This window comes from Cyrtonyx montezumae, unplaced genomic scaffold (assembly GCF_038088225.1).
Source record: "Cyrtonyx montezumae isolate F1298 unplaced genomic scaffold, pur_monq_1.0 scaffold_2, whole genome shotgun sequence".
Taxonomy (NCBI): Eukaryota; Metazoa; Chordata; class Aves; order Galliformes; family Odontophoridae; genus Cyrtonyx; species Cyrtonyx montezumae.
In genome coordinates this window covers 23,826,145-23,851,984 of record NW_027071936.1, presented here as the reverse complement: position 1 = coordinate 23,851,984, position 25,840 = coordinate 23,826,145, and the positions used below count along the sequence as shown (strand labels likewise).

The window sequence follows — 25,840 nt, the reverse complement described above, 5'->3', positions numbered from 1 at the left end:
CTCGCACGCAGCCAGCCATCTTCACTTTAAAACCGCCTTTTTCTGCCCCATTTGCCTCGTTCCGGTCTGCCTGAAGGGACCAGAGAAGGGAGGCATCCCCTCCCTCCGAAGCCCGCCCGCCGCTGAGCGCCAGCAGGCGGCAGCACGGGGCACCGCGGGGCGCTCCGCCCGGCGTGACGTCATCACCCCGCGCCGCCCGCCCGCCGCAGAGCGCCGCAACGCGCGTGGCCGCGGGCCGATGCGGGCCGGGCAGGATGCAGCAGAAGCTGCTCCGCAGCGCGCACTACATCGAGCTGGGCGGCTATCAGTACTGGCCCGTGCTGCTGCCGCGCGGCATCCGCCTGTACACCTACGAGCAGATCCCCGTCTTCCTGAGGGACAACCCCTACATCACCGACGGCTACCGCGCCTACCTGCCCTCCCGCCTCTGCCTCCGCAGGTACGGCCGTCCCCGGGGCTGGGAGCGGGCTTCGGAGCCCCGCTCAGCCCCGCCGCGTCTCCCCGCAGCCTCTTCATCCTCTCCAACGAGAGCGTCAACATCTGGAGCCACCTGCTGGGCTTCCTGCTCTTCTTCACGCTGGGCATCCGCGACCTGACCGTGGTGCTGCCCGCCGCCCGCGCCGCCCGCGAGGACTTCGTTATCTGCGCCGTCTGCCTCTTTTGCTTCCAGGTGGGGCACCGGCTCGATATTGAGCCGTGTCTTCTAAGAACAAAGCACGGCTGGCCTAGGAGAGAGGCTGCAGAACGCCAGCTGGGCAGGCTGGGGCTGTGTTCTGGTTTCTGCTGGGCGCTGTGGCCACAAATGGCCCTGGCTTGATCACCAACTAGAGCACAAAATTCGGCCGTGGATCAGTGGGCTGGGGCTGATTGCATGAGCTTTAACGAGAGGTGCTGGGGTAGTTCAGTATGAGGAGGCCTGGGGCAGACCTCACTGCTCACTACAGCTGCCTGAAAGGAGGTAGTGGTGAGGTGAAGGTCAACCTCTTCTCCTACACAATCACAGGAGGTGATGGCCTCACGTTGTGCCAAGGGAGGTTCAGGTTGGATATTGGGAAACATTTCTTCTCAGAAAGAGCGGTGAGGCATTAGCGTAGGCTGTTCAGGGAGGTGGCTGCATCATCATTCCTGGAGGTGTTCAGGAACAGTGGAGATATGACACTGAGAGACGTGGGTTTGTCTTTTTTGGTGGGGTACAGCCAATGGTTGAACTAGATGATCTTAGAGGTCTTTTCCAACCTTGGTGATTCTTTGATGTTAATGTACAGCCAGACTTGGGATTCTTGTGCATTTTGCCCAAGATGGACAAGTTTGCATGTCTCAAATTAAACCTGCCCTCAGCAGCACTGATGGCGCTTCATGTGTGCCATCATCAGCTGAAGCTTTTTTAGATTATGCTAAAAAAGTATGCCTGGCCACCAGTGTAGTTCTGATGACTGACGAATACTGTTTCTATTCCCTGAAGAGTATAGAAAACTGTTGTGTAGAGGGGAGAACTCCCCTGCTGGATGGTGCAATACTGCTGTTGTGCCCTTTCTTACACCTGTTGAATGCAAATACAAAAACACCAGGTTGGATATCAGGGAAAAGCTCTTCCCCAGAGGGTGGTCAAGCACTGGAGCAGTAGCCATGTCCTTAAGCTGTCGAAGTTCAAGAAGCATCTGAACAATGCCATCATACATAGGGTTTGGATTTGGGGTGGTCCTTTGTGGAGCCAGGAGTTGGACTCAGTGATCCTTCTGGATCCCCTTCAGGTCCAGCTATTCTGATTCTGTTTCTCAGGGAAAAAAATAAATAAATTGATGCCAGCCAAGATTTGTGGGAGGTCAGTCGCTTCTGTCTTCCCACACCAAAGTTGCAGTGCTGGTACCTGAGGTGGACTTGGGCTTTGGTTTCTGCTTGTTGTAGCTGGGCCTCACTGAATTCATTTTGGCTGTACTTAGGCAGTCAGGGTCCTGCTCCTGTGTGTGCTGGCACCGCTCTTGGCCACGTGCTTTAGGCCTCAGTACCCTCATTTCTTTTGCTGCAGCCTGCAGTTATCAAGTCCTGCAAAGTTTTCTGTTTCATCTGCAAAAGAGGTTATGCTAGTTTCCACTGATTACGAGCAGAAATCATAATTGTCTACACCAAGCAGTTTGGTAAAACATGTAATAAGTCACTTTTGGACTCTTAAGCTTCAGAGTTGAAGCTTAATCCCCATTAATCCCCATCTGTTACCAAGAAATTAATGTGTCCTTGTTTTGATATCTGTGTAGGTCTGTATGCTTTGCTCAGTAGGATATCATCTCTTCTGTTGTCATCGCTCAGAGAAGACCAGCCGACGATGGATGGCGTTAGATTACGCAGGAATTTCCATTGGTATCCTAGGCTGCTACGTATCAGGCGTGTTTTATGCATTTTATTGTAGTAAAGTAAGTCTGAGTCACTTGTTCCCGTGGTCCCATCGTCGTGTCAGGAAGGGGCTTTGTCACTTGGTGTCCAGGTGGCACATCCATCAGGGGACAGTGATAGAAATAGGAACGGGTCCTGACCTATGCACAACTTTGCTTGCAGAAGTAACCGATTAATTTAAGAGATTAATTTTAAGCTGTCAATTGCATGAGTCTCTGGACAATATTTAAATGACTAGAAAGTTGGTGTAAACTTTACAGGTCCTGCCTTTGTCAAATGCATGAGGCCGATAATGGGATGTTCCCCTATCATAAGTAATTCAAATGTTTCCAACATTTATATGGGGGAGAAATGAGCTTATTTTGCTTTGGAGTTCTAAACTACCTCCACTTTTGTAACTTCCCTGCTCCCTGTACAAGGCTGTAGTGATCTGATAGTTGAAGTAGTCCTCTTAGGCATTGTTATACTTAATATAAGTTTTATTTCACACACTGTCTTCACTAAGTGTGAAATAAGAGTCCCTTCCCCTTTAGTGGGTTAATAAGAACACGCTAATTTAAGCACAGTCATTTGTGGCCATGGAAGTGACAAGAACGCTGATAAATCATTGCATTTAGTAACACAGACTTTCTACCCAGAGTTCACCTCAGATGAGCAAACCTACGAACTTGATTTTGTTTCTTTTTCCTCAGTACTGGCGTCAGGTGTACTTAATCACTGTGCTGGCAATGATCTTGGCAGTGTTTTTTGTTCAGATCCATCCCAATTACCTCACGCAGCAGTGGCGCAGGCTGCGCTCCATCATCTTTTGCTCAGTGTCTGGATATGGCATTATTCCTACTATCCACTGGGTTTCACTCAACGGCGGCGTTGGTGCAGCTATTGTTCAGGTAAAAGAACATAATACAGAAATTAGATTTGCTTTTGCTTTGCACTGACCGTCTTCCCTCAGTCTCGTTTTGGAAACGAGGGGGAAGTAGAGCTAGTGAAGATTTCCTAAAGCACAGATTTCCTTCAGATGTTACAGCCCAAGCGCTCCGATTTATGGAAAGCCAATAAACAGGTTGAGTAGATGAAATCTGTTTTACTGATTTAAAGCTGCACCGTGAGAAGACCCACCTGGATGCAAACACGACCACGGTGTGCTTGCCTGAGGGGAAGAGCAGACTGTGCAGGTCAGACACGCCCTCGCACACCCCAGGGCGAGGAGCTGGAGCACAGAGCTGAGTCAGCAGGCGAGTGGGAAGCAGTCAGTCAGGATGCACAGGTTGCAGAGGTGAGGGGATCCAGGAGACACGGGTGGGAAGTCATCCCACTCTGAGCCCCGGGTTTGTGGCAGAATTGGTATTTGCCTACACAGCCTACTGTCTCTCACGCATAACTTGTTTAATATCGCCGTTAAGTTACCCAACTAATTTCCCTTTCTTGTTTTACCACTTACAATTATGGTAAAGGTTACTTAGCTCTGAAAAACAGGAAGTACAGCACTGCTAAAGAAGATGAATTATGCCCCAAGGTTTAAAATATTCCCCCAGGAATCACAGCCAGTAGCCAGGGCTCTAGTGGTACTAAAAAAGACCTTTGCTTTCATAGCACGTGGTACCTGTGAAAGTTCTTAAGACTGGCACTTCAGGAGGACTATGTTCCAGGATGCTGATTTAGCCTGGTCCAAGGCTGCTGCTGAATCTGGAAAAGCAGTGTTGGTAATAAATACAATCTCTAGACAAGATACTGAAGACTCACTTTGTAAAAGTCAAATAAGCAAGCAATCATTGCTACCTCTCCCTTCCCAATTAGTTTGTCCTGGTAGAGCAGAATGGTAGATACTGGTACTCATTTTCCTTCCAGACTTCAGAGAATATGCTCTGCTTCCAGCAATAAAACTCTGTTATTGGAAAACAAACAAACAAGACAACAACTCATGTGAGTGGGTAGCTTTCCAGCACCTAGTTTGGTTAATTTACAGCCTGGTCTGTAGTATTCCTGGGGCCTTCCATTCAGAGTTTTTCCAAGTTTTGGCATTTGCTCCTCAGTTGGATTCTGTTCTGTTTGATAGATAATGTGCAAAGTAATATTCCATTCTGTCATGCCTTTTTTTTTTTTCTTAAATGTATTTTGAAATAATTATTTTATAATATTTTTTACCTTACAGCAGAGTAAGAAAGTTTCCTTTTCTTCTGCAGGAGTTTGCTCCACGTGTGGTTGTAATGTATTTCATCGCTGCTGTAGCATTTCTGTTCTATATTTCTAAAGTTCCAGAAAGATACTTTCCAGGTATGAAATTCTATTGTGGGTGTTTTTCTTCCGTTGAGCTTCCTGCAGTGTCACAGTATTTGCTGTGAGCCCTGAGTTTACTATGGGAGAACAGTTGATTATGTTCTACTTTAAGTGCTCCTACGTAGAGTGAAACTGTGCACTGACACCAAAAGAAGTCAAACTTTGCGTGCCCTTGAGTCAAACAGAAATCAGATGACTTTTGTTCTCTTCATTGAAGAACTTACACTGTCTCCCAGCCAGCTGAATGTGCGACTGAGCTTTTGAAGAGTCTTCCTGCTCCTTGCCTTGCATGAGTTACTGCAAATTTAACCACTACTTTCCCTTTTCATTCCCCACAGGACAGCTCAACTACCTCGGTTCTAGTCACCAAATATGGCACATCCTTGCAGTAGTGATGTTGTACTGGTGGCACCAGTCTGCAGTGTACATCATGCAATACCGACACAGCAAGCCCTGTCCTGAGCACAGCGTGGACTTATGAGTGAAGGTAGAGCAGTCTTTGTGCTTATGGGAATATGAGGTTTTAATAAGTAGAGAGTTAAGCAATCCTGCTTTTAACATGTCACAAGGTTCTATTAGTTGCTCTAATTTAATTAGTTCCCTCAGAGAAAATGCTTACTAGTGTAGTGTTCTCTTGTGAATGAACAAGCAGCTACCTTGATGGCAGGCAGTTTGCTGCTGCTGCATTGCGTGAGGCTCTGGAAGGCTGCAGTGCCCTCAAGCAGAGTTTTAGAGCAGGCTGGAGAGATCTCTGCCAGGTCCATAACAGCTCTGTTTGACAACAGTTGCAAGCATTTAGCAACATTTCTTTCTACGTAGCCTTTAATTAAGGGTTTTCATCAGTTTTTTTTAGCCTACTAAGCATTGGATTTTTGGACAGTCAGGTAAGAGTCGATTATTTACCTTGCATAAGAAGTGACTTTTTTTTTCCTCTCAAATGTCTTTCAAAGGCACTGCAGTGAAATTTCTGACTATGGGAGTCTGAACCTTACAAACATGCAGAACTATGAAATTAAGTATTGATTCTTTTCCAACTTCTGGACTGTTACCCTAATCACTGGGATGGTAAATTACCAGGAACACTGGGGAAAAAAAAAGCAGCATTGTTTGCATCTCAGTACAACATCTGAATGTTTCTTGAACACCTCCTCCAGGGTCAGTGACTCCACCACCTCCCTGGGCAGCCCACTCCAGCACCTGACCACTCTCTCAGAGAAGGATTATTTCTTAACATCCAACCTGAATCTTCCTTGGTGCAACTTGAGGCCATTCTCTCTGAGATCTGATTCTCTTCTTGTCATTTCCTGTTCTGCAATCAAGTACAAAGCAGGTCTTCCTTCGAGTGGGACAACAAAAAGGTGGGCTGTAAAAAAAGTACTCAGAGCACTGCATTATTTTCCTGCTTGGCGAATACGAACAAGAGAATTGCATACCATTGCTAAGCTAGCAAGCCCGTATGCCACGTCTTCAGGTTTTAATCAAGCACAGAACAAAATACCTGCTCCCAGTAGTGTGCTTTTAAAACTATGATTAACTGTAGGTCTTGGATCTACAGCGTGCTGCATCCTTCAGAATCATCATCTAAGTTATGTGTGTACACTTCAACATTGGTACAGCAGTGTATAATGTCAAAGTCAGTGGAGTCTTGTACTTTTCTAGTTGTTTCCCTTTTTCTGGGAGATAGATACAGTAGAGAACATCCGTTTTGATTTCAAATCTTGAATTGCTTCTTCAAGTATAGGTGGTGCCATTACTTCAACAAATCTCTCTACAGCACTTTGGTGCTTCTGAATACAACCTTGTGAAATATTTCAGGAGAAGTCTCACGCTTGCTGTTACCTTGAATTTAGTAGAGGGGCAAGGAATTTTTTTTTCTAAGTTCATGTTCTTTTAGCAGGTACAAATAACAAGCCTGAAGTAGTAAGACTGCTGTGAATTCAAATCGCTAAACTTTGGCCTTTCAAGATGACACTTCATTAGGCGAAGTGACTTACTGCCATGTGCTTTCCACAGTAAAAAGACAGCCTTTTTTTTTTTTGTTTTTTTAAGTGTGCAGTTAAACCATGTCTTGTAATGTCACCACTAAGGAGATGCCAGCTTTGCAGGTTGTTAGATACCTGGTGCCCAGCATGAAGAAGCTCAGTGGGTGTCAGCCTGGAGGCTGGCAGGGTGCTCTTCGGTCCCACTGAAGCTGCCTTTGTCCTGGGCAAAATATTCCCAGCTCCCTCAGCCTTCCACACAAGGTACGTGCCAAGGAGATGTGGCCAAGGGAATAGTGACAGACATTTATTGGCAAGTATTTATCTCATGCCGGGGACAGAGGAGGCAGGACCGTTCCTCTTCTACTGGTACACTGGAGAGCAATGCTGTCAGTTAAGCTCAGTGAGGATTTGCTGTTCTTTTTCTTCCCAGCTCCAGAAACAGTTACTGGAAAGAACAAAATGCATTTGAAGTTCAAATCCCAGACTTCTGAGCCTTTCAGTATGAACACTGATTTTCTTTTTAAACTTGACAGCAAAGCAAGTTTCAAGTGCACTAAATGACTACTGCTGAAGCCTGACAAGGACCCTGCAATTGTTAAAACCTGTTTTCAGTGTTACGTGAACAAAAACATTTGAAGAATGTGTGACTCTGTACTGAAAACATACTTTACGGTTTGCTATTTTTTTTTGTTTGATTTCAAACCAACTACTGTAGCAGTTTTCACCAGATAAGAAAACATTAAGTTGTACGTTTTTATTACCCTTACAAAGTGTATCAAACTGCATGATGGCCTTTTCTGTAAATATTGAACCTGTAAATAAATTTTGGTTCATTCGATGTTTACTCATAACATTTTTAACAGAGCACTCTTAGATGACACATGAATTGCTGCACCACAGTGTCTGTAAAGGGTGACAGGCAGAAGACTGAACAACCAGGAATGAGCTACAGTACCCATGTTCTGCTACAGCTCCCAATCTTTCTACACTTTTGATTTTCTTCAGTTTAAGTAAGAGTAAAACCAGTAGATGCAGTCTCCAAAAAACTGCTCTGGCTAAATAACTGGCAGAATGGGTCAAATCAAGTGAAAAGAAACAGCTGTAAGATTAAGTGCAGAACTAAGTCTGGAGTAAGCAATGAATATTAAAATTACGGCCACTGAAAAGGGATAAAGCTTCAGTTAGCACCTAGGAATCTGAACGTTTCCTTTCAAAACCATTTCTGGTTTTGAAAGCAGGAAGGCTTAAAGGATTAATACTGAACCTAAGGACTTAATGTATTATCAAGAAGTTGAACCAAGATGACAACAGTGGGCTGCTCATATAACAATTGCTAAAATTAACAGTAAAAGGAACCTACAGCCACAAAAAGCAACCAGAAGCAGCACTGCTTATAGAATAACTGCTTATAGAATAACTTGCAGCCTAAATGAGAATCCTTAATAATGCCATGTTTAAGGAGACCTGCAAAATCACTGTTACCACGTTTGTTTATTTAACAACTGCAGTATTTACGACATACATCAGTTTCACAAAAAAAAACGTTAAAGTTCTCTGTTTAGTGGTACACAAAAAAGCTTTAAAAACTTGAAGTCTAAGAAGAAATGGAAGTGTAGTTCAGGAAAGTGCACTTAAAAGCTGAATGCCAGCAATTTTAAAATAGATTTTACGGTCTTTAATATTAGGTGATGCCTTAGTCACAAACTTAGCTATACACACCGCTTCCTCAATTTTGTTTTGAAGAGAAGCGCTGTAGAAAAATAACTCAGCAGCCACCCATTGCATTTTTTTTCCTCTTGCAGGTTTCCCTCATTCACTCTTCCTTGTTCCAACAAAATGATTGTGGCTGCAATGTTACTAAAAACACAGTGCGATGTGTGCGAGCGAGTGTATATTTTATATATATATCTCATATATAAAAATACACTATATAGTATAAAAAAATCCAGATAAACTCTTATTCTCACAGTAGCAAATATACCAACTTATTTTCACAGTACTTAGTTTTATTAACTGGGACATCCAGAATGATTAAAAATTACTTCCTTGAAGGTTGGTTTCCGCAGGTCCCACATGACACAAGTCAGCAAAAGCAATTCCACACGTCTCACGGCTATTGAGAGTCTGCAGAGAAACTCTACATCTTATCTTTCTTTCAGTGACCGTAACCATAAAAGGCTCCTTAGTACCTTTGACAGAAACTCTGTCCTAAGCAGCTGGTTCTGACAGGTCTATGCTTCAGTCATTCAGCACACTGAAAGAACTGTTAAAAAAAATCAGTTGATATCTCTGGGTGGAAGGGAAGCGTCAGTTCCTTACCTTGTTATCATTGTCTTCACAGACTTATGGTACAAGTCTAAGTGCACATGGTCTTTCCAGTATTTCAGGTAAGGTCACGATACACTCTATGAAAGACAAGTGCACAGGCAGAGAGGCACACATGCTGAATAAAGGCAAAAAGATGCCACATTCCCCAGCAGTACCACATTTTGCCTCTGTCAAACCTTAGCTGAAGCTTAAACCCGAGCTGCAAACCAAATAGACCACATAAAGTCAACACAGTGAGGCATACTCATCTCGGTCGTGAGAAAAAAATCTTTTTAACTCAAGGAACAGAAATTGCACATATGCAAAAAGTTGTCTCATAAGTATAGTACAAAGATCAAGGCTTATTAAGGCCACAAGAAAGCAAGAATCATTGGCCGCAACTCAGAGGCAGCCAGAGGCACAATGCCAGTTTCAGAGTAACTTGGGTTTACAGTTTGCTTTTATCTCCCCTATCAGTTTCTGTATACAACTCAACTTCAGCTTTTCTGTACTGTAATAAAACCATGTGTGAGCACTCTGTCAAAAAAAAAAAAAAAGTCAAAAATCCACCACACAAAGAAATTCTGTTGTATTCTTCAACCTGAAGCTTCGAAGACATCAGACAAAAATCAAATGTGATTCTTTCTTCTTGTGATTTACCTTAATTGAGGCCCACACTAAGCACCTAACGGCTGTGCCAGCCCTCAAGCTGTTCTTCCACTGGGGAAAGCAGTAACTTCATGGTGTGAATGAGGGCTGGCCGTATTTAAGACTACAGGTCAGTTGCTTGTTGCTTTATTCTTGTTTTTTTCCCCACCCATCTGCCCCATTATTCATAATATTCTGTTCCAACAACTGTCTTTAGGCAAGGAAAGTGACAGTTCAGAAGGAAACTGCAGGAAGGCAGCTAATAAGCACGCACATAAAAACAAAATCGCAGTTAACCTGAGTATCAGAAAATGCTACAGACTTGGCATGCGGTTCTTACAGCCTTTGGCACAAAAAAAACAACTGGTGAGAACAGTAGTAATAAAGCCTAAGAAACTCCTGTGCAAATAGAGTTGAAACACTTCTACTCACATACTCCTAAAAGCTTAACTTCTAAGTGAAAAAGTCATTCTTAAACAAGCAGAGCTGTAATTTCTCTTTCACCTTGTCAGAGAAAAAAAGAGGGGAAGGTAACTGAAGTGTACAGACACTTACCAGTGAGATTCAAAATCCAGGTCTAGGGGAAACAAATTCACTGGGTGTGTGAGGCAGCATTTCATCAAAACGAGCTCCAAAAGGAGAAAAGGAATTTGTCTTTAACACACCATTTTCAGCAAATGTTTAAGGGATCTACCTCCCACCCTCACCAATCTCAAAAACAGCTCAAAAAACAGCAGTAGAGTTCGAACCCCGCAACCCTCAATATTTCACTTCACATCCTGTGAGGGGAGGAGACAAAGGCAGGACGAAACAGCCACCGATTCTTACAGTCTCCTTTCACAAACATGGAACGCTCTTCAACATTCAGAGGAGCAGGATGTAAAGCTAAGACAAGCAGAGGAGCTGCCTCCTTCCACTTCCTTAGGATTGCCATAGAAACAAGGCCAAGTGCACCATTCTGATGGACTCTGCAGTCAGTGTACGTGGCTTGGCACGGGTTGTGAGGCAGCGGAGTTACGAAGCACACGGTGTCACCATTTAGACATGGTAACCACATCTCTCCAACGAGCCGGTTGGCGTTGCATTCCCATCACTACCAGCACTGCAAGCTCCAAGCTTTTAGCCATGCCTTGTGCACCCGATGTCTCAGAGGTACTACGTGGCAGGACAGCGATCCTGCTGGTAAGGCGTCGCGGTGTGAAATGCAGCTTACTGCTACAGCAGTGAACAGCACCTGCAGGCTACCTGCTGCTACTGCTTCTGAAACAAAGCTGGGTCCAGGGAAGTTTCTTCGAAGCTCAGTGCATTTAGCAAACTTCCTTAAAAAATACACTTATGAACAATAACAGATTGATCAGAAGTTGAAAATATTAGGTTACAGTCATTTCATAAAGTTATCATTTTATAAAACAACATGAGTTTTGACACAACACACCTTTTCTTTGTGACAGAAATTCAAGAGGAAAAGAAAATGCATTTTCAGACACAAACCCCAATTTGTAGTCAGATAAAACCGATGGTGCATTTCACAGTTCCAAGAATCCGAAATGCTCCATCCATGCCAGATGACCTTCTCACGTAAACCACCCTCTTCCCCAGTGTGCTGAGTAGTCTTCAAAGTGCTGCAAACACTGGCTGCCTCCCTGCTGGTTTACTGCTCTACATATTCAGATTCCATTTCATGAACTGTTATAGTCTCTGCATCTTTAGTTTTAACTCTAGACTTCCAGTTTGCTATTTTACATTAATGGCACTTACTGTAAAAATTAAAAAATAAAATTGAACATTTAGGCACACAAAAAAATAATCTGCCTTTCAGCTCTGCAGCTGCATAGGCGTCTAGCAGGTACAAAGCCACAGCCATGCTCTGGAATTCTGGCCCACAGCTCCTTGATGACTTGGCTTCATTATTTTACTATTAATAAAGGTAGTTTTCATTTAGGAAGTGAAGACTTGACTATTCCCAGTATGTAAGTCTGGATATTAGTACGTTTAGGTTCTTAGGTCTAGTGCAACTGAGACAAAGAAGAACCATAGTTCCTTCAGCCTACCTGTAAAGTTTGGAAAACATTTTTCATGTGATCTCTGCCTGTTCCCCTTCCCTCCATTACAGCACATTGCCCAGTGCTGAGAAGGTGATGCAAAAGTGCAAGATGACAACACGTTCCAGGTCCAAATGTCAGCAACGGACACCAATTCACAATCCCATCTCTTTATATTCTGGGAGCCAACTTTCAGAAAAAGATGCTCCTGTGTTGTTTTTTTTTTTGCTTTTTTTTTTAATTATTTCTATTCTCCTCAAAAGAAAATTCAGAATTGCTATCTTTCTGCATTCCACCGTGCAAGCTGGCCATGCCTCTCTTTACTTGAATAAGCTGTACAGCCCAGCTCCCTGCCAACCAGATAAATAACTCCACTAACTGAACTCACTACTAAGCAACTCAGGTGGAAGGAGGGATCCACTGGAAGCATTTACTGTTTGGAAGGAAATGGAGCTGCTCCAAAGGGATCCAACTCTAGCGCCTGTTGCTGCTGGCTCTGTGCACTCTGCACAACCAGTTCTGTGAAGGGGACTGCACCAAAATCATCTGTTTTCAGCCCATCACCGGCATGTACTGGTCCATGCAAGGAGCTCTGCCAAGACCTGCTAGTCACTACCACTGCACCATGATCCCCACGGCTGTCACCAAACCCCTGATGCTGAGGATGACGCATCAGCTCTGGAGGGTGGAAGGGTTTGGCTCCAAAGGGATCCAGCAGACTCTCATCTGCCTGCAAAGGGTTGGTTCGGTCTTTGCTGTCCGTCAGTGAAACACTGATGTTCTCTTTGGAGTCAGAGATGGTCAGGAACTCATTGCTGCTCTGCGAATCCCTGCGACCCGCTTTCTTGTGCCTGCGGGCTCTCTCAGGAGTGCGGTAGTTGGGTTTCAAAGCCTTCTTCGTGGTGGTTGGGGTGCCATGGTGACGCTTCCCATTATTCTTCGGGACCTCTTGCTTCATACGCCTCTGGCGGGATGACAGTTTCTGCAGGCTGCGCTGCTGCTTCACCTTCTGCTGCTGCTGACTCCCTGTGATTTCTTCAAAAGGAACCAGCCCAAACAGGTCCTCTTTACTCCCACTCATCTTGGGGAGGAGAGAGGGTTGAAATGGGGTGCAGCCAAAAATGTCAACACTCCGTGGTGAGGTGGGTGAGAACTGTGTCTTCGTTCCCAACACCTGGTCATCTGGCTGAGACGCCTTTTTGCTGAAAGGAGCTTTGGTGAAAACATCGAAGTCATCCTGCTCCTGGCTCAGGCTGGGAAATGCAGTCTGAGAAGAGACATCTTGGTCACCCTTCTCTCTTGCCCGAGGCTGAAGAGAAGAAAAGGGCACTGCCCCAAACACATCAAATTCTTGGCCAGGGCTCACTTTGATGACAGTAGTTGGCACCTCAGGTGTGTGCATTAAACTGGGTTCTTTAATTTCACTGCTGCCCATGACATCTCTGAATCTACTGCTTGAGAGCCCTTCCACAAATTTTTGTTTGGTATGATCAGATTCAGAGTCAGAACTTTGCTTCTCCTCCTCCTCTTCTTCCACCTCTTCCTCAGAGTCCATGAGCAAGGGGCGGTGGCCTAAATTCTCTGGCTCGGTATCATTGTCATCATTGAAGTCTCCATTCTCACCTTGCAAGACCTCCTCATCCTCTTGTTCTTCTTCCTCCTCACTGCTCTTTGGAGATGGAGGATCTGATTCAAAATCGCTCTCTGACTCATCACCGCCTTTTGTCACTTGTCCCTCTGCAGTCTTCCTTCCTGGTCTGGGATCTTTAAAAGCATGACTCAGTCTTCCACCTTTGGTTGGGGTCCCTAAGTTGTTTCCTGGGCTGCTGGCTGAGTTATCCACTTGTTTTCCAGTTGAATCTGAGAAAAATTGAAAAATAATTTTGAAACAACTTCTAAAATAAACACTTATTCACAACAGCCACGCGCTAAAGGAAACAAAACAAACATATATTCTGTAAAAATGGAGGGAAAAGAACTAAAAATCAGACCTAAATTTTCAAGAGGGATTAGTTAGAGCTTCTAGCTTAACTCCCCAGGCACAAATACAAGACAGTGATATCTCTGGGGAAACAGCAATGTAATCAGTGAAAATAATCTTGAATACTTCTCCACTAAATCACTAGTAAAAAGCGTGGACTCTTCACTGAGAAATTGAGCCACCAGTGCATCTGAAGAGGTACCCCCCCCAAGTGCCAGTGACCACTCAGTGTCAGCTGCAACAGCCTCTCTCAACAGAGCTGATGTTGAGAGAGCAATATGGGAGACTTTTACTTAGTGCTGGTTTTGTTGTTGTTGTTTTTATAGGTGATACTTCCTTGGGGTTTCAAATACATGCTTTGAGCACATCTTTCTGCAGTGACACCGAAGCTCTACATCCAGTCCCTTCTAATTTCCAGTGTAGCAATTCAAGCAAAAAAACAAAAAACAAACTAACAAGTTTCAAACAAATGGTTTTTTTCCTTGTTTGTTTGCAATTAGAATCCATCAGCTTAGTTTCTCCAGGGGAACGAAACCTCATTTATTCTGTTCTGACATCTTTATCCCTGACACTTAACAACTAGAGCTAAGAAGACTCTTTTGTAGAGTGGTTGGCTTGGAAATGCTGGGAGCTGCAAAAACTTTGTCAGCACAAACAGAAGGCAACAGTAGACAGTACATGCATTTGTACAATGCCACTAATACAGTACTAATCACACAAGCAAAACAGGTTTCAATATGTTGAAGCTATGCTGCTGCACAGAGGTTTTTATGAGCAAAACTTGAGTTTCAGTAGTCTATTTGAAGAGAATAGGAATGAAAAGCAAAACAGCTTTATAACTGGGGAAAGTATATTTGCTCTTGAGATGTCCTCTTCTCTATGACCCAGATCATATAAACTTGAAAAGAAATACAGCTGAATAGGTAACATCAACAAAAGCAATGACAATTCAGCTCGCCATACACATAGAGTACTAAAACTTGACAGCAACAGGGCTCTGTTACAGCAGCTCCAGACTGAGTATTACGTGGGTACCGATCTTTAGACTGGGATCAGAACAGTGTCAAAACCAAATTCCCTCTCAATAAGCCACTAAAGCTGCGCAGCTCTTATGTCTGCTTTCAATTAAGGAAAGATGAACACAGTGGAAATACTGCTTGCATTACAACATCTTTCCCAGTTCACTTGCTTTTATTCCTATATTGTACCTGCCTTGAAAATTTTTTTTTCAGGCTTTGAAATTTTTAGGGGCTTACTTTTCAGTGTACAAATCACTCAATGTCATGGGACAAAACTCACGCAGTGCAGGATGTTGGTTGCATCTGAGATCGTGCATAGCACATACGATTCCACTTCTAAGCTTGCAAAGCAGCAAGAACATTGTCCTTGTTCCTAAGTTCATATTTCATGAGGCCACCACAATGTTTTGGAGGTCCCCAACATACCATAGGCAGAAACAATTTTTTTTTTTTTTTAATAAGACCATTTCCCTGAAGAGAGCTGAATTCTTAACTGCTAAAGATCAGGTATGCTGCAAGCTGTGAGGTGCACACCCTAGTGTAGTGGGAAGTCAAGACCCAGCTCAGAAGAACAGCAATTACGTGCAAAACACAGGAAAACTTTTACACAGACAGAACTGATTACGTAAATACATCAATACTTCAAAATATATCTAACAAACACGTAACCAAGTAGTGGATGGCTAATACCATCTAGTGTTCCTCCTAGAGTAACTTACAGAAATTTAGAGCCCTCCATTTTAATTACAAGACAAGAAATTTATCCTACTCCAAGATATTTAGTTGCTTGACTCTGTTACTGTACAGTGGGGAAAATGTGGACTTGACAGATTATCACTTTGAGAGTTTTATTTTCTATTCTGAGGGACATGGTTTAAGGGGCACAGTGATGGTGAGTTGATAGTGATCTTCGTAACCTTTTCCTATTTTAATGATTCTATTCTATGATTGTAATTAAAATCAGGGCTTTCAGTATTAATGCCCTGTGAACATCAAGCAAGATCTCACCCTCTTTTAAACCTCAGCTCTTAGTCAAGTGTAGAAATGATGCCCATACGTTAACGGCATTTTAAACTTGGAGGCAACATACTCTTATCAAATCAACTAAGGATAAAAATGTACCACTTTCCACATTTTTGTGAATGGATTAAACTGCTTCACAATGCAGACAGACAGAAGAGAAGCTAACAGACACAAATGAGTGTGGGTTTGCAGAAGCAGCACGCAAGGAGCACCACGCTCAGTTGGGCTATTATTACACACCTCTGTCTGTTGTGAAGAATTACACACCTTAATTAGACATACATTTCTCAAAAGAGACCCCAGACCTCTCTTTCCACACATGTTATTACCAAAGCACAGCAACCATACTAAGGAGCTCCAGAAACTTCAATTTTGGAATATTTTCAGTCTTGACAGTTGTGCTACTAGCAGCAGGTAACATCCTCCAGTAGAAGAGATGAGCCGTTGTGTCTTGCTCCCACAAGAGGAGCAGTAGGTATCCTTAAGTACAATCTCATTGCTCATTTGAAGGAATGCTTTTAGAGAAAAAAGCCCTTTTAAGATTCCAAGCCCTTATGAAAAACAGTTTTTCTCAGCTGCCAAAAAGTGTCCAAAAAATTACTAAGGCTTACTTACTTACTATTAAGTAATTAATAATTACTAAATTCACTTATACTAAAAAGCAATAGAAATGGACAAGTATAATATTTACCTAGGACAATCTCTTCTGTTTTTTGGGTAGAAAAAAGTCAGGTATAAGTTTAAGGATCTCGAGTCCATTCAATTCATTGCCACAATCATTAGATCCCTGTTCATCTCAGCACTTCCAGGTCTGGACCAAAATACCTACTGTATCTTCAAAAGCCACAAGAAACTCAGAGTTTATTTAACTCTCCAAGCTAGGAAAGTCTTCTGCTCCATCAGCACATTTAGCTTTTTAATTTTTTTTTTTAATGCAGCCCATGATCTAGATAAATGCTACTGTATTTACAGCAGCAAACTCCAACACCAGAAGAACTGAACTCATCATAAACTGCACAGCTAGGCCAATAACAGCTTACTGATAACCAAATAGCCATATCCAGTTCACTTCTACATGACTACAAACATTAACATATCTCACTAATCACCCTGAAGTATTAAGATACCGTGCACCACGAACACAAGTACTCAGTACCAAATTCCTAAATCTCTAGCAGCTGACAGTCCTGGGAACAGGGGATGTTCCTCATTAAAGCAATTGTTAATAAGCTCAACTCACGACATTGCACCAGCTTCACCTTCCATTTAAATTTAAGCAATTATTTTTAGCAGAGTTATAATCAACTCAGTGTGGTTTCAGGACTGAAAAAGCAGAGGGATGAATACATGTACTCCTTCTTCCTCAAAAAAAACCTGAAGAATAACGATAAGAAAATTAAGCAGAAGGTCACGATCTCCCGTTCTTCTAAAACAAAAAGCTATTTCATTTCAGAACATACCTCCTTCCACAGATAAGCATGCAACTTCCAACAGAGAACCAAGCCATTTTCTCTATGCTTAGATTTCAACTGGAATGTTAAGTTTTACAAGACAGATTTCTTAATAAATAAATAAATAAAATTGCTAGCTAGTTTCTTTATTCATCAGCCATTTTGCATTTATACCCAAACTTAGAACAGGAATTCCACAGTAACGTATTTTATGTATGGATTTAAAACCGAGATGACCAAAATGACTGAAAACATCAGGTGATTAGGGCTTTGAGCTGTTTCTTGTTTGCTTCTGGTGTCAGATTGCTTCTTATCTACTGTAATTTTAAATACTACATATTTGCTTTACCACTAAATTAGAATCTGGATTTGACTGCTTGCTTTAGATTTCCCTAAGGTACAGTCTTCACGTTGCATTATAAACCCCCACATCTTCCAAATCCTGCTGTTTGCCGTATTTACGGAAACACTAATGTTAACATAAATGTAATTAGATTTAAAGGAGAGAAAAAAAACCCAAATATTTCTAGGTTAGATTCTAGCAATGCACATGATGAAAATAACACACAACCTTTTTAGCATCTGAGTACAAACCTCAAGTGGATATTGACAGTGTTCATACTTTTAAACAATTTCCACGTTCTGAAGACTTGAAAGGTTTTTTGAACAAGAGGCAAACTAGAATATATCTTAACAAAAGAATATAAATATTATTTGTTAATTGCTGCCACAGTTATACTCGGTGGAAAACACAGTGCAAAGGATACCAGCAGGAAAAAAGGGACCGTATCAACAGCAGCTCACATATACTGAACACGTAACTGAAGCCACACAAGGTTCAGCTCTCAGCAGACCTCTGCAGGCAGGACAGGATGTACACCAAGCAGAAGCTGACAAAGCACAGTTGGACACATATCAGCCTCCCAAAACACATCCCATGCACTGGTATCAGCATACAACCCACCCTAGTATGCCACAGGCACACCTACAGCTGTTACTCTTGCTGAAAACATGCAGCAAGTGACCTTGGAAATCAATCACCTGGAGTCTACAGACAATCTAGATCAGCATCCTGAACTTCTTTCTGAAATCTAACTGTAATCTCTAGAACAGGGGTGAAGTCAGGAAGTGAGTACACATTCCTTACCCATTGGCAATCAGACCATTGCTTTAGCATGCTACAGTAACAGCTCAACAGTACGAAAATTTCAGGACTTACACAACTCCACATGCAGAATCCCATCAAGAAAGCAAGCAATATATGTCAAATGACACTGTTGGTTGCAACTCTTCCTGCTATATACTTTGATGAGAAAGAGCTATTCATGTCAAGAATTTCAAGAGTGGTGACCTGACTTGCCCTTTCTTCCCCCTTCCCTCCCAGTTTTTGTTTTTCAAGAAACAGCAAATATCTTGTTTTGCTCTTCTGTTTGGGTCAGGGTGTTGTAAACGAACAGCCAGCTGCTCCAAGCAGACTTGAGTACATTACTTTCACATACTTTTCAGGCTGACATGCCCAAAATCATGAAAGAAACTGGTTTTGGATGTGCTTTTTCATCTGCAATGTCTTCAGTTTACTTCCAGTGATGGAGTAATGGAGAAAATTGCAGTGGATGTGTGTCAAAATCAAACAGAAGGAACAAAAGTCTCCTCCACACAGCTGTTGGCTTTAAACCTATGACAGGAACGTCTTCTAGTGTTTCAAGCTACAATTCACATCTTTCACTCCTAAAGAAGTTATTAAACTGACTACTAAAAACATTACAAATAGAAACGTAATGCCCCCAAAGGAAAAAATTCCTCTGTTAATGACAATTTAATGCTCTGGTCAAATAGATTTCAAAAATGAAGCATTCCATCATGTTGATTTCATGCAATCTTCTCAAACTAAACTGCTATATAGGCTGTTCAGATAAATGTTTATTACAAAGCTGAAATATGTGGAGTAACATCTGTTTGTAATGTACTGTTCAGATTAGCACACTTCTAATCAGGTTTGCATCTTGTAGGAGACGATTGTTCTTTGCTCAAACGCGAGCCAGGTGGAACATCTTTAATCATATAAGAAGATCCCAATCTTCAAGGAAAAATTCTGTTCTGATGTTCTTTTTCTAGACATCCGATTATAAGAGGATGAACTCCCTCTAACAACGTCAGTAATTACATGCCTTCTGCTAGTTCATCATTGGAGGGTACCGCGGGGGTGACCAAAGAGCAGGGCATAAGGGCTTTCAGCTTTCTTGGAATTGGTAACATACTGCCGCCATCATTTCAGAGCAATTTGCCACATGTCAGGCCCAAGGATTACCAGCACACTGCAACTAAGTCTGCACTATTTCTTTGACAACAACCAGAGCAGCAGCTGCTGAATATTGTAATGGATTTGCACTGCTTACCACCTTTACTTTCTAGAAAAAAAATCACTTCTGCCTATCATCTACTGCTTAAAAATTCCTGCCAATATTTGCAGTCTGCATGCTGAAGCGTGGAAAAGGGCAACTGTGATTACTCTAAGATCTGGTAAAAAAAACAAACACAAAGCTACAAAGCATTTTGGAAAGAAAAAGCACACCACTGGCACAGCCACACACACCATACACATAGAATGATCATTCAGACACTAACAAGTGAAGGCAACCCACAACTCAAAACAGAGACACCATAGAACTGAGCTTCCTTTTATCCCTGGTCTCCACACAGAGAGCACACAGAAACTGGAAAATGGTTGCCCTCCCTATGTTCAAAAAAACCAAACGAGTTAATCAAGAACTCTCACGTCTGCAGCACAAAAGACAATCTTTACTAACATTCAGGAGAGCAGAAACAGATGAACAGAATAGGAGCTTTATTCCTGTAAGAAGTGCCACATCACTAAGATCCTCCATAGGAGCCAAATGCCTGGCAGACAGCTTCACATCAGCACTTGTAATGAAATCTCAGTCAGTTTTCCAACATCTCTACTCCTTATACAGCTTACCTGCATCATTTGAGAGTTGCCTCAACTATTTTCTTACTCTTGTCAATTTCAGAATTAAATTGAAGGGAAGAAAAAAAGACAAAGCAATCTAGCTCAGTCTAAATCCAGAATTTTCACAGCAAACTAAACTATATTTGCTTTTTAGAATTTGAAAACAGCAGACAAGTTGCATCTTGTCTGAGTCTCCGAAGCACTCAAGATGTTGACAAAAGACATATGAACAAAAGCTGCTTAACATACCTGTGAACCAACAGTTTCCATTCTCAAATGCTGACTACAGGAGCCAATTTTTCCACTACAAACATCTCATGGTTCTCTTTTTTTTTTTTTTTTAGCTTCCCCTCTTTCTTTTAGAGAAATCTTGGCAATATTTTTTTTTTAATCTATCAGATTGAATGGCAGAGTTCCTTCTGAACACAATTTCCTCCTCCAGCCACCTCACATGCTAAGTCATTTCTATTTTCCACAGATACAGAGGAATAAAATAGTGTTTATAGCCAGTTCATATGTGGCACTTTCAAGCATACTTTTAATGGGATACAAACCAAGTGTGAACGATACAAAACAGAAGAAATACAACAGTATTTTGGCTCAGGCCAAGTGATGCACATGCTGCTGCTGATGTCCATTCCCACCTGAGAGGAGTTGCCAGCAGAGCTCTGATGAACAGGCAGACTTACATCATCCAGTTCCAGACAATCCTTCCTGGCGACCTTTGTTGCAGCAGCAACCTGAAGTTGACTCTAAAGTTCCCAGGGAAAATTCCTAGAATACACCACTCACAGCACCCCATGAATCTTTCCAGATACGGTGGTAAATGTTTTCAGATTTCCAGTTTCAGTCTCTGCATATTCCTTGGCCTTGCATTGCTTTCCCAGACATGTGGGAACATACCTGATTGCACTTATTTTGCTGGACTATTAGCATCTTATGTTATTACGTTAAGCTGTTACATAAAAAAAGGTTAAATACAGGATCTTCGATTTCTTTGCAAGTATCTTCTATCAGATAATAAAATTATTTAGTCAAATAGTGTTTTCAAATTACCCAAAAACCTCCTAAACAAGAGAAATTTTTTAAGTGACTCTACCCAGCTGCAGACCACGTACAGTATCAGTTAAGAACCTAATACTCATGTCACACAACAGCAACTAAAACAGAAACAGACCACAATTCCAATCCAAAGCTTGTTAAAGCTGAACACTTCAACAGGAACTCACTGTTTAATAACATCAAATTTTCATTCTGTCTTCAATTTTAAGTAATCTGTATTGATAACATCAACATTTCATAATGGTTCAAGAAGTCAAGTCAGTAATCAGACCTGGCTGAGCAGTGATAGCATACTCCTTATTTGCAATGTAGACACACACAATAAGGAAACAAGGTCAATCTCACACCCTGTCCTGGTTAACTAAGGAATTACAGAACCATAGAATATCCTGAGTTGGAGGGACCTATAAGGACCACTGAGTCCAACTCCCAGCTCTACAAAGGACCACACAAACAGAAGGCATGGATAAAAACGTTGTCCAGATGCCTCTTGAACTCCAGCAAGTTCTGTGCCATGACCACTGCCCTGGAGAGCCTGTTCCATACTCACCACCTTCTGGTGAAGAATCTTTTCCCTAATATCCAACCCAACCCTCTCCTGATGCAGCTCAATGCCATTCCCCATGGGTCCTGCCACTGTCACCGGAGAGCAGAGCTCAGCACCTGCTCCTCTGTTTTCTCCTTGTCAGGAAGCCATAGGCCATAATGAGATCTTCTCCCAGTCCCTCTTCTCCAGGCTGAAGACTTCAAATGACTTCAGCATCTCCTCATACACCTTCCTCTCTAGACTCATCACACATTCATAGCCCTTCTTCGGACACTCTCTAATAGGCTTACGTTCTTTTTGTACTGTGGTGCCCAAAACTGCACAAAGTACTCAAGGTGAAGCTGCACTATTATGGTGTACAGCAGGACAAACACTTCCATCAGTTGGCAATGCCATGCTTGACGTACCCCAGGATGCAGTTGGTCTTCCTGGCTGACCAGAAATACTTGGCTCACATTCAACTTGCTGTTGATCAAGATTCCTAGATTCCTTTCTGTGGGGCTGCTCTCTAACATCACATCCCTAGTCTGCACCCCTTCCCAGGTGCACAATTCAGCACTTGCTCTTGTTAAACTTCACGTGGTTGGCAATTGCCCAGCTCTCTAACTTGTCTAGATCTCTCTGCAAAGGCCTCTCCACCCTTGAGAGTCAACAGCTCCTCCCAATTTAGCATTATCAGCAAACTTACTCAAAACTCCTTCTAGTTCTACATCCAGTTATGAAAACATTAAAGAGTGACGGCCCTAAAACAGAGCCCTGAGGAGCTTGATGTAACCCTATTTGCTATAACTGTTTGAACCTGACCTATCAGCCAATTGCTCACCCATCAGTTATTTCTGTCTAGTCATATGCTGAACATTTTGTCTAGAAGACTACTGTGAGAAATAGTAACAAAAGCCTTTGGGATTTCAGTAAAGATAAAATCAACTGGTTTCCCTTGGTCAATTAGATGAGTGACCTTGTCATAAAAGGAGATTCAATTAGTTAAACAGGACCTTCACATCACTGACATGTGTTGGCTGTGGTCAATGATACCATTGCATTTTAGGTCTTTTCCAGTAACTCCCAGCATGATTTTCTCCGTAACTTCACCAGGCACTGAAGCAAGACTGATAAAAAATTAAATCTGTATTTATGAGGGTCTTCTTTTTTATGCTTCTTGAGAACTAGAACAACGTTTGCCAGCTTCCAGTCAACTGAGAACCCTCCAGATTCCCAAGACGGTAGAAAAACTAATTGAGAGAAGTCTTGTGAGGACATCAATCAAATCTGAGCACCCTGAAGTGAATTCTATCAGTTCGCATGGACTCCTGTGCATCCAGGTAGAACAGCAAATCTTGCACAAGTTTAGGACTGTCTGGGAGTTGATCATTATTGCAGTCATAGTCCTCTAACTTGCGGGATTACAAAGGGATTAAACATCTCTGCTTTGTCTATGCCCCTCTTTGTAAGATAATCATTCTCATCAAGTAATGAGTCACGTTCTTTCTGGTCCTCCTTTTGTTGTTAACGTATTTAGGAAAACTTTCTATTGCCCCCCACAGTACTGGTCAGCTTCAACTCCAGCTGAGCTTTGGCCACACAAAAGTAAGCAACATCCCTGTAGTCTTTCCATGTCACCTGACCTTGCTTCCAGCAGCCATACACTTTCTTTTTCACCTAAGCTTTGGATCCCTGTTTAGCCAAGCCTGCCTTCTACCCCACATGCTTGACTTCTGACATTTTGGAATTGTCTTGCAGAAAACCTGGCATGCTGCCCCTAGGCTCAACTCTAGCAAGTCTGGTTTCATCCCTTCTCCCCTTCAAATCTAGATTAAATCCTTCTCAACAGGCCTTGCCAACACCGGGGCTAGGATCCTTTCCCTTCAAGACAGGTAGACAAATCTGTCACCAGCATGCATGGTGCTCAATAAATTACTCCACGATCACAGAAAACAAAATTCTTCTGATGGCACCAGCTTCTTACACCATATGTTGATCAGGTGGGTTTTTCAGTTCCTCCCAGTACTTACCTCTGCTACTGAAGGGGTGGAGGAAACCACCACCACCTGTCCTGGTTTCAGCTGAAGCAGAATTGATTTTTTTTTTTTCCTTTTCTCCACAGTGTCTGGTATGATGCTGTTTTAGCTTTGGGAGAAAAACATTGTTGATGGCAATTTACACCAATGTTTCTAGTTGCTGCTGAACAGTGCTGTACAGAGCCAAGGACATTTCAATTTCTCATACCATTCAGTCTTCTCATACTGTTCTGCCAGCAAGGGAGTGGGGGGCACAAGGAGCTGGGAGGAGACAGAACCAGGACAGCCCTGAGCTAAACAGGCCAGAGATATTTCATGCCATAACATCATGTGAAAAAACTGTAAAACTGAGGGGAGTTGGCTGAGGGGGGTGAAGGGGGCTGCCTCTGCTTGGGAGTAGCTGAGCATCAGTCAGCAGGTGGTAAGCAATTGAATGTGAATCACTTGTTTTATAAATACATATTATATTCTTAACATAATTATTGTTGTCCTTTTCTTCCTCTTGCTTTTCTGTATTAGTAAATAATTTTTACCTCAGTCTGAAAGTTCTTCTCTGTTGGGTATTCTTTGTTTCTGTTCCATCCCCCACCCCCAATTCTCTTGCTCATCTCACAGGGAGGGGGACAAAGAGCAAACAACTGTTTAGGGCTTGGCTGCTGCCAGGTTAAAACACAACATTCCCAAATACTGGAATAGTTTAAAACATTAACTATGTTCCACTTTCTATTTGGTCACCTTCTCTCTTATTCCTTGAATGAGGTACACATCTCTTAAAGCTTTTATAATTATAAGGAACAAGCCAGAAAATAACATTGTACAGCAGTGGTAAGAACTAGAAGAAATCCAAATTAAGGTCATTTGTTTATTCCTTTTTTTTTTCTTTTCTTTTTTTCCTTTCTTCAAGAAAGCCCTCAACTAGGAATAAAATGTGCCTGTCAACATCATTCTTCCTTTCTTGGCTGGCTTCAACGAGCTCTAAAGACATTTCCAAGAACAATTCTGTGGGGAAAAACAATTTAGATTCCTGAAGATATTTTCAGATGTAAGCATTTAACAGATCAGATTCATCAGCTAAGTGTAATTCACTGTTAACTCTGAATTCAAGCACCTTCCTTGAAATCAAGCTAATATATACGTTAGTTTACATGGCAGTTATGAGGAGGATAAAAAAAACTACTGAACAATGAGTGTTGAGGGGCCTTTTTGTCTTCTTTTAATAAACACAATGAAATGTCAGTTTCAATCCATGACCAAACTTTCATATAGTTTTCAATTTTCTATTATGTCAAGAATTAAAGATTAACCATGGCGTAACATGACAAAGCTGTTCAATGAAGTCTAAGCTATAAAATAATGATCTTAAAACCGTAAATGAGCAGACAGATGCCAAAGGTCAAGGTGAAAGAATAAACAGAAGTGATCCTTAGACACATGCTTATCAAAATGCAGAATAACAAGCACACGACAGTTACCACTTCAGATTAAAGGTAACTCATGTTTATTTCAAATGTGAACCTATAACACAAACAACCTCTTCTATGAAAACCAGAGGGTAAACGCTTCCAAACTGGCCATCACTGGAACAGTGAATACTACTTCACTCAAGAGTTGCTCTCACATTGCATTGTTCTACTAAATTACAACCGAATGACAGAAAACAGCCATATCTTTAACTAAGTGAGCAGAATCAAGTGACTAGAGTAACAGATTTAAGGGAACTAATTCAAGACTTTCTGACAAGAACAGAGGGCATAGATACAGAAACATGTTTTTACCATCAACTATCTTCCAAAATATAAAAATGCTACCTTGTTGACACTTAAAGAGTGTATAGCAGCAGAGCACTTGTGAGCATTAAGACCTAGCAAGCCATCTTTAAGAACTCAAAGAGAAAGCAAAAGTAAACATACATCTTAACTCTGGTTGACTCAGAAGAGATTTATTTTAAGGCACTTCAAGCTTTTGAACTGAGATAACAGTTAACAGAAGGCATATTAGAACAACTTCATCCCTACACAAGCACTTGTAGGGATGTGTGTAAGAAGCTCCATAAGCAACATTCACATATTAACCATCGATCCTCATAGGTTTTTACATTGCCTCAGGTTATCAAAATTATAAAGTGCT

The 25,840-nt window shown here is 42.1% G+C and overlaps 2 protein-coding genes across 7 annotated transcripts in view; one reads left to right on the top strand and one right to left on the bottom strand.

Annotated features, from left to right (window-relative positions):
- Positions 1-251: 251 nt before the first annotated feature.
- PAQR3 (progestin and adipoQ receptor family member 3) lies at positions 252-7,491 on the top strand. 5 transcript variants are annotated; one of them, XR_010622224.1, is made up of 8 exons: positions 252-439; positions 508-670; positions 2,253-2,408; positions 3,081-3,278; positions 4,572-4,662; positions 5,004-5,152; positions 5,820-6,023; positions 7,078-7,491. XR_010622224.1 is itself a non-coding variant. In XM_065736610.1 (7 exons), exons 1-6 carry the CDS (start codon positions 255-257, stop codon positions 5,144-5,146), a joined length of 936 nt encoding a protein of 311 aa, XP_065592682.1. In that variant the 5' UTR covers positions 252-254; the 3' UTR covers positions 5,147-5,152; positions 5,820-7,491. The 5 variants fall into 5 exon arrangements, 3 of the variants coding, with proteins under 3 accessions (XP_065592682.1, XP_065592683.1, XP_065592684.1); XR_010622223.1 differs by having other exon boundaries at positions 6,715-7,491; XM_065736610.1 differs by having other exon boundaries at positions 5,820-7,491.
- A 628-nt stretch (positions 7,492-8,119) lies between these two features.
- BMP2K (BMP2 inducible kinase) overlaps positions 8,120-25,840 on the bottom strand; it is a 59,527-nt gene continuing 41,806 nt past the window's right edge. For both annotated transcript variants that reach the window (XM_065736613.1, XM_065736614.1), the window contains one exon: positions 8,120-13,504. In XM_065736613.1, the coding sequence (XP_065592685.1) occupies positions 12,075-13,504 (1,430 nt within the window). In that variant the 3' untranslated portion in view covers positions 8,120-12,074. The remainder of the gene's footprint in view (positions 13,505-25,840) is intronic.

What these genes read in the sequence shown, in the direction of transcription:
- PAQR3 (XM_065736610.1), top strand. Translation starts at nt 255, where the DNA reads ATGCAGCAGAAGCTGCTCCGCAGCGCGCACTACATCGAGCTGGGCGGC. An exon ending in TCCCGCCTCTGCCTCCGCAG is followed by an intron (nt 440 to 507) that starts GTACGGCCGTCC and finishes GTCTCCCCGCAG; the next exon opens with CCTCTTCATCCTCTCCAACG. An exon ending in ATGCATTTTATTGTAGTAAA is followed by an intron (nt 2,409 to 3,080) that starts GTAAGTCTGAGT and finishes CTTTTTCCTCAG; the next exon opens with TACTGGCGTCAGGTGTACTT.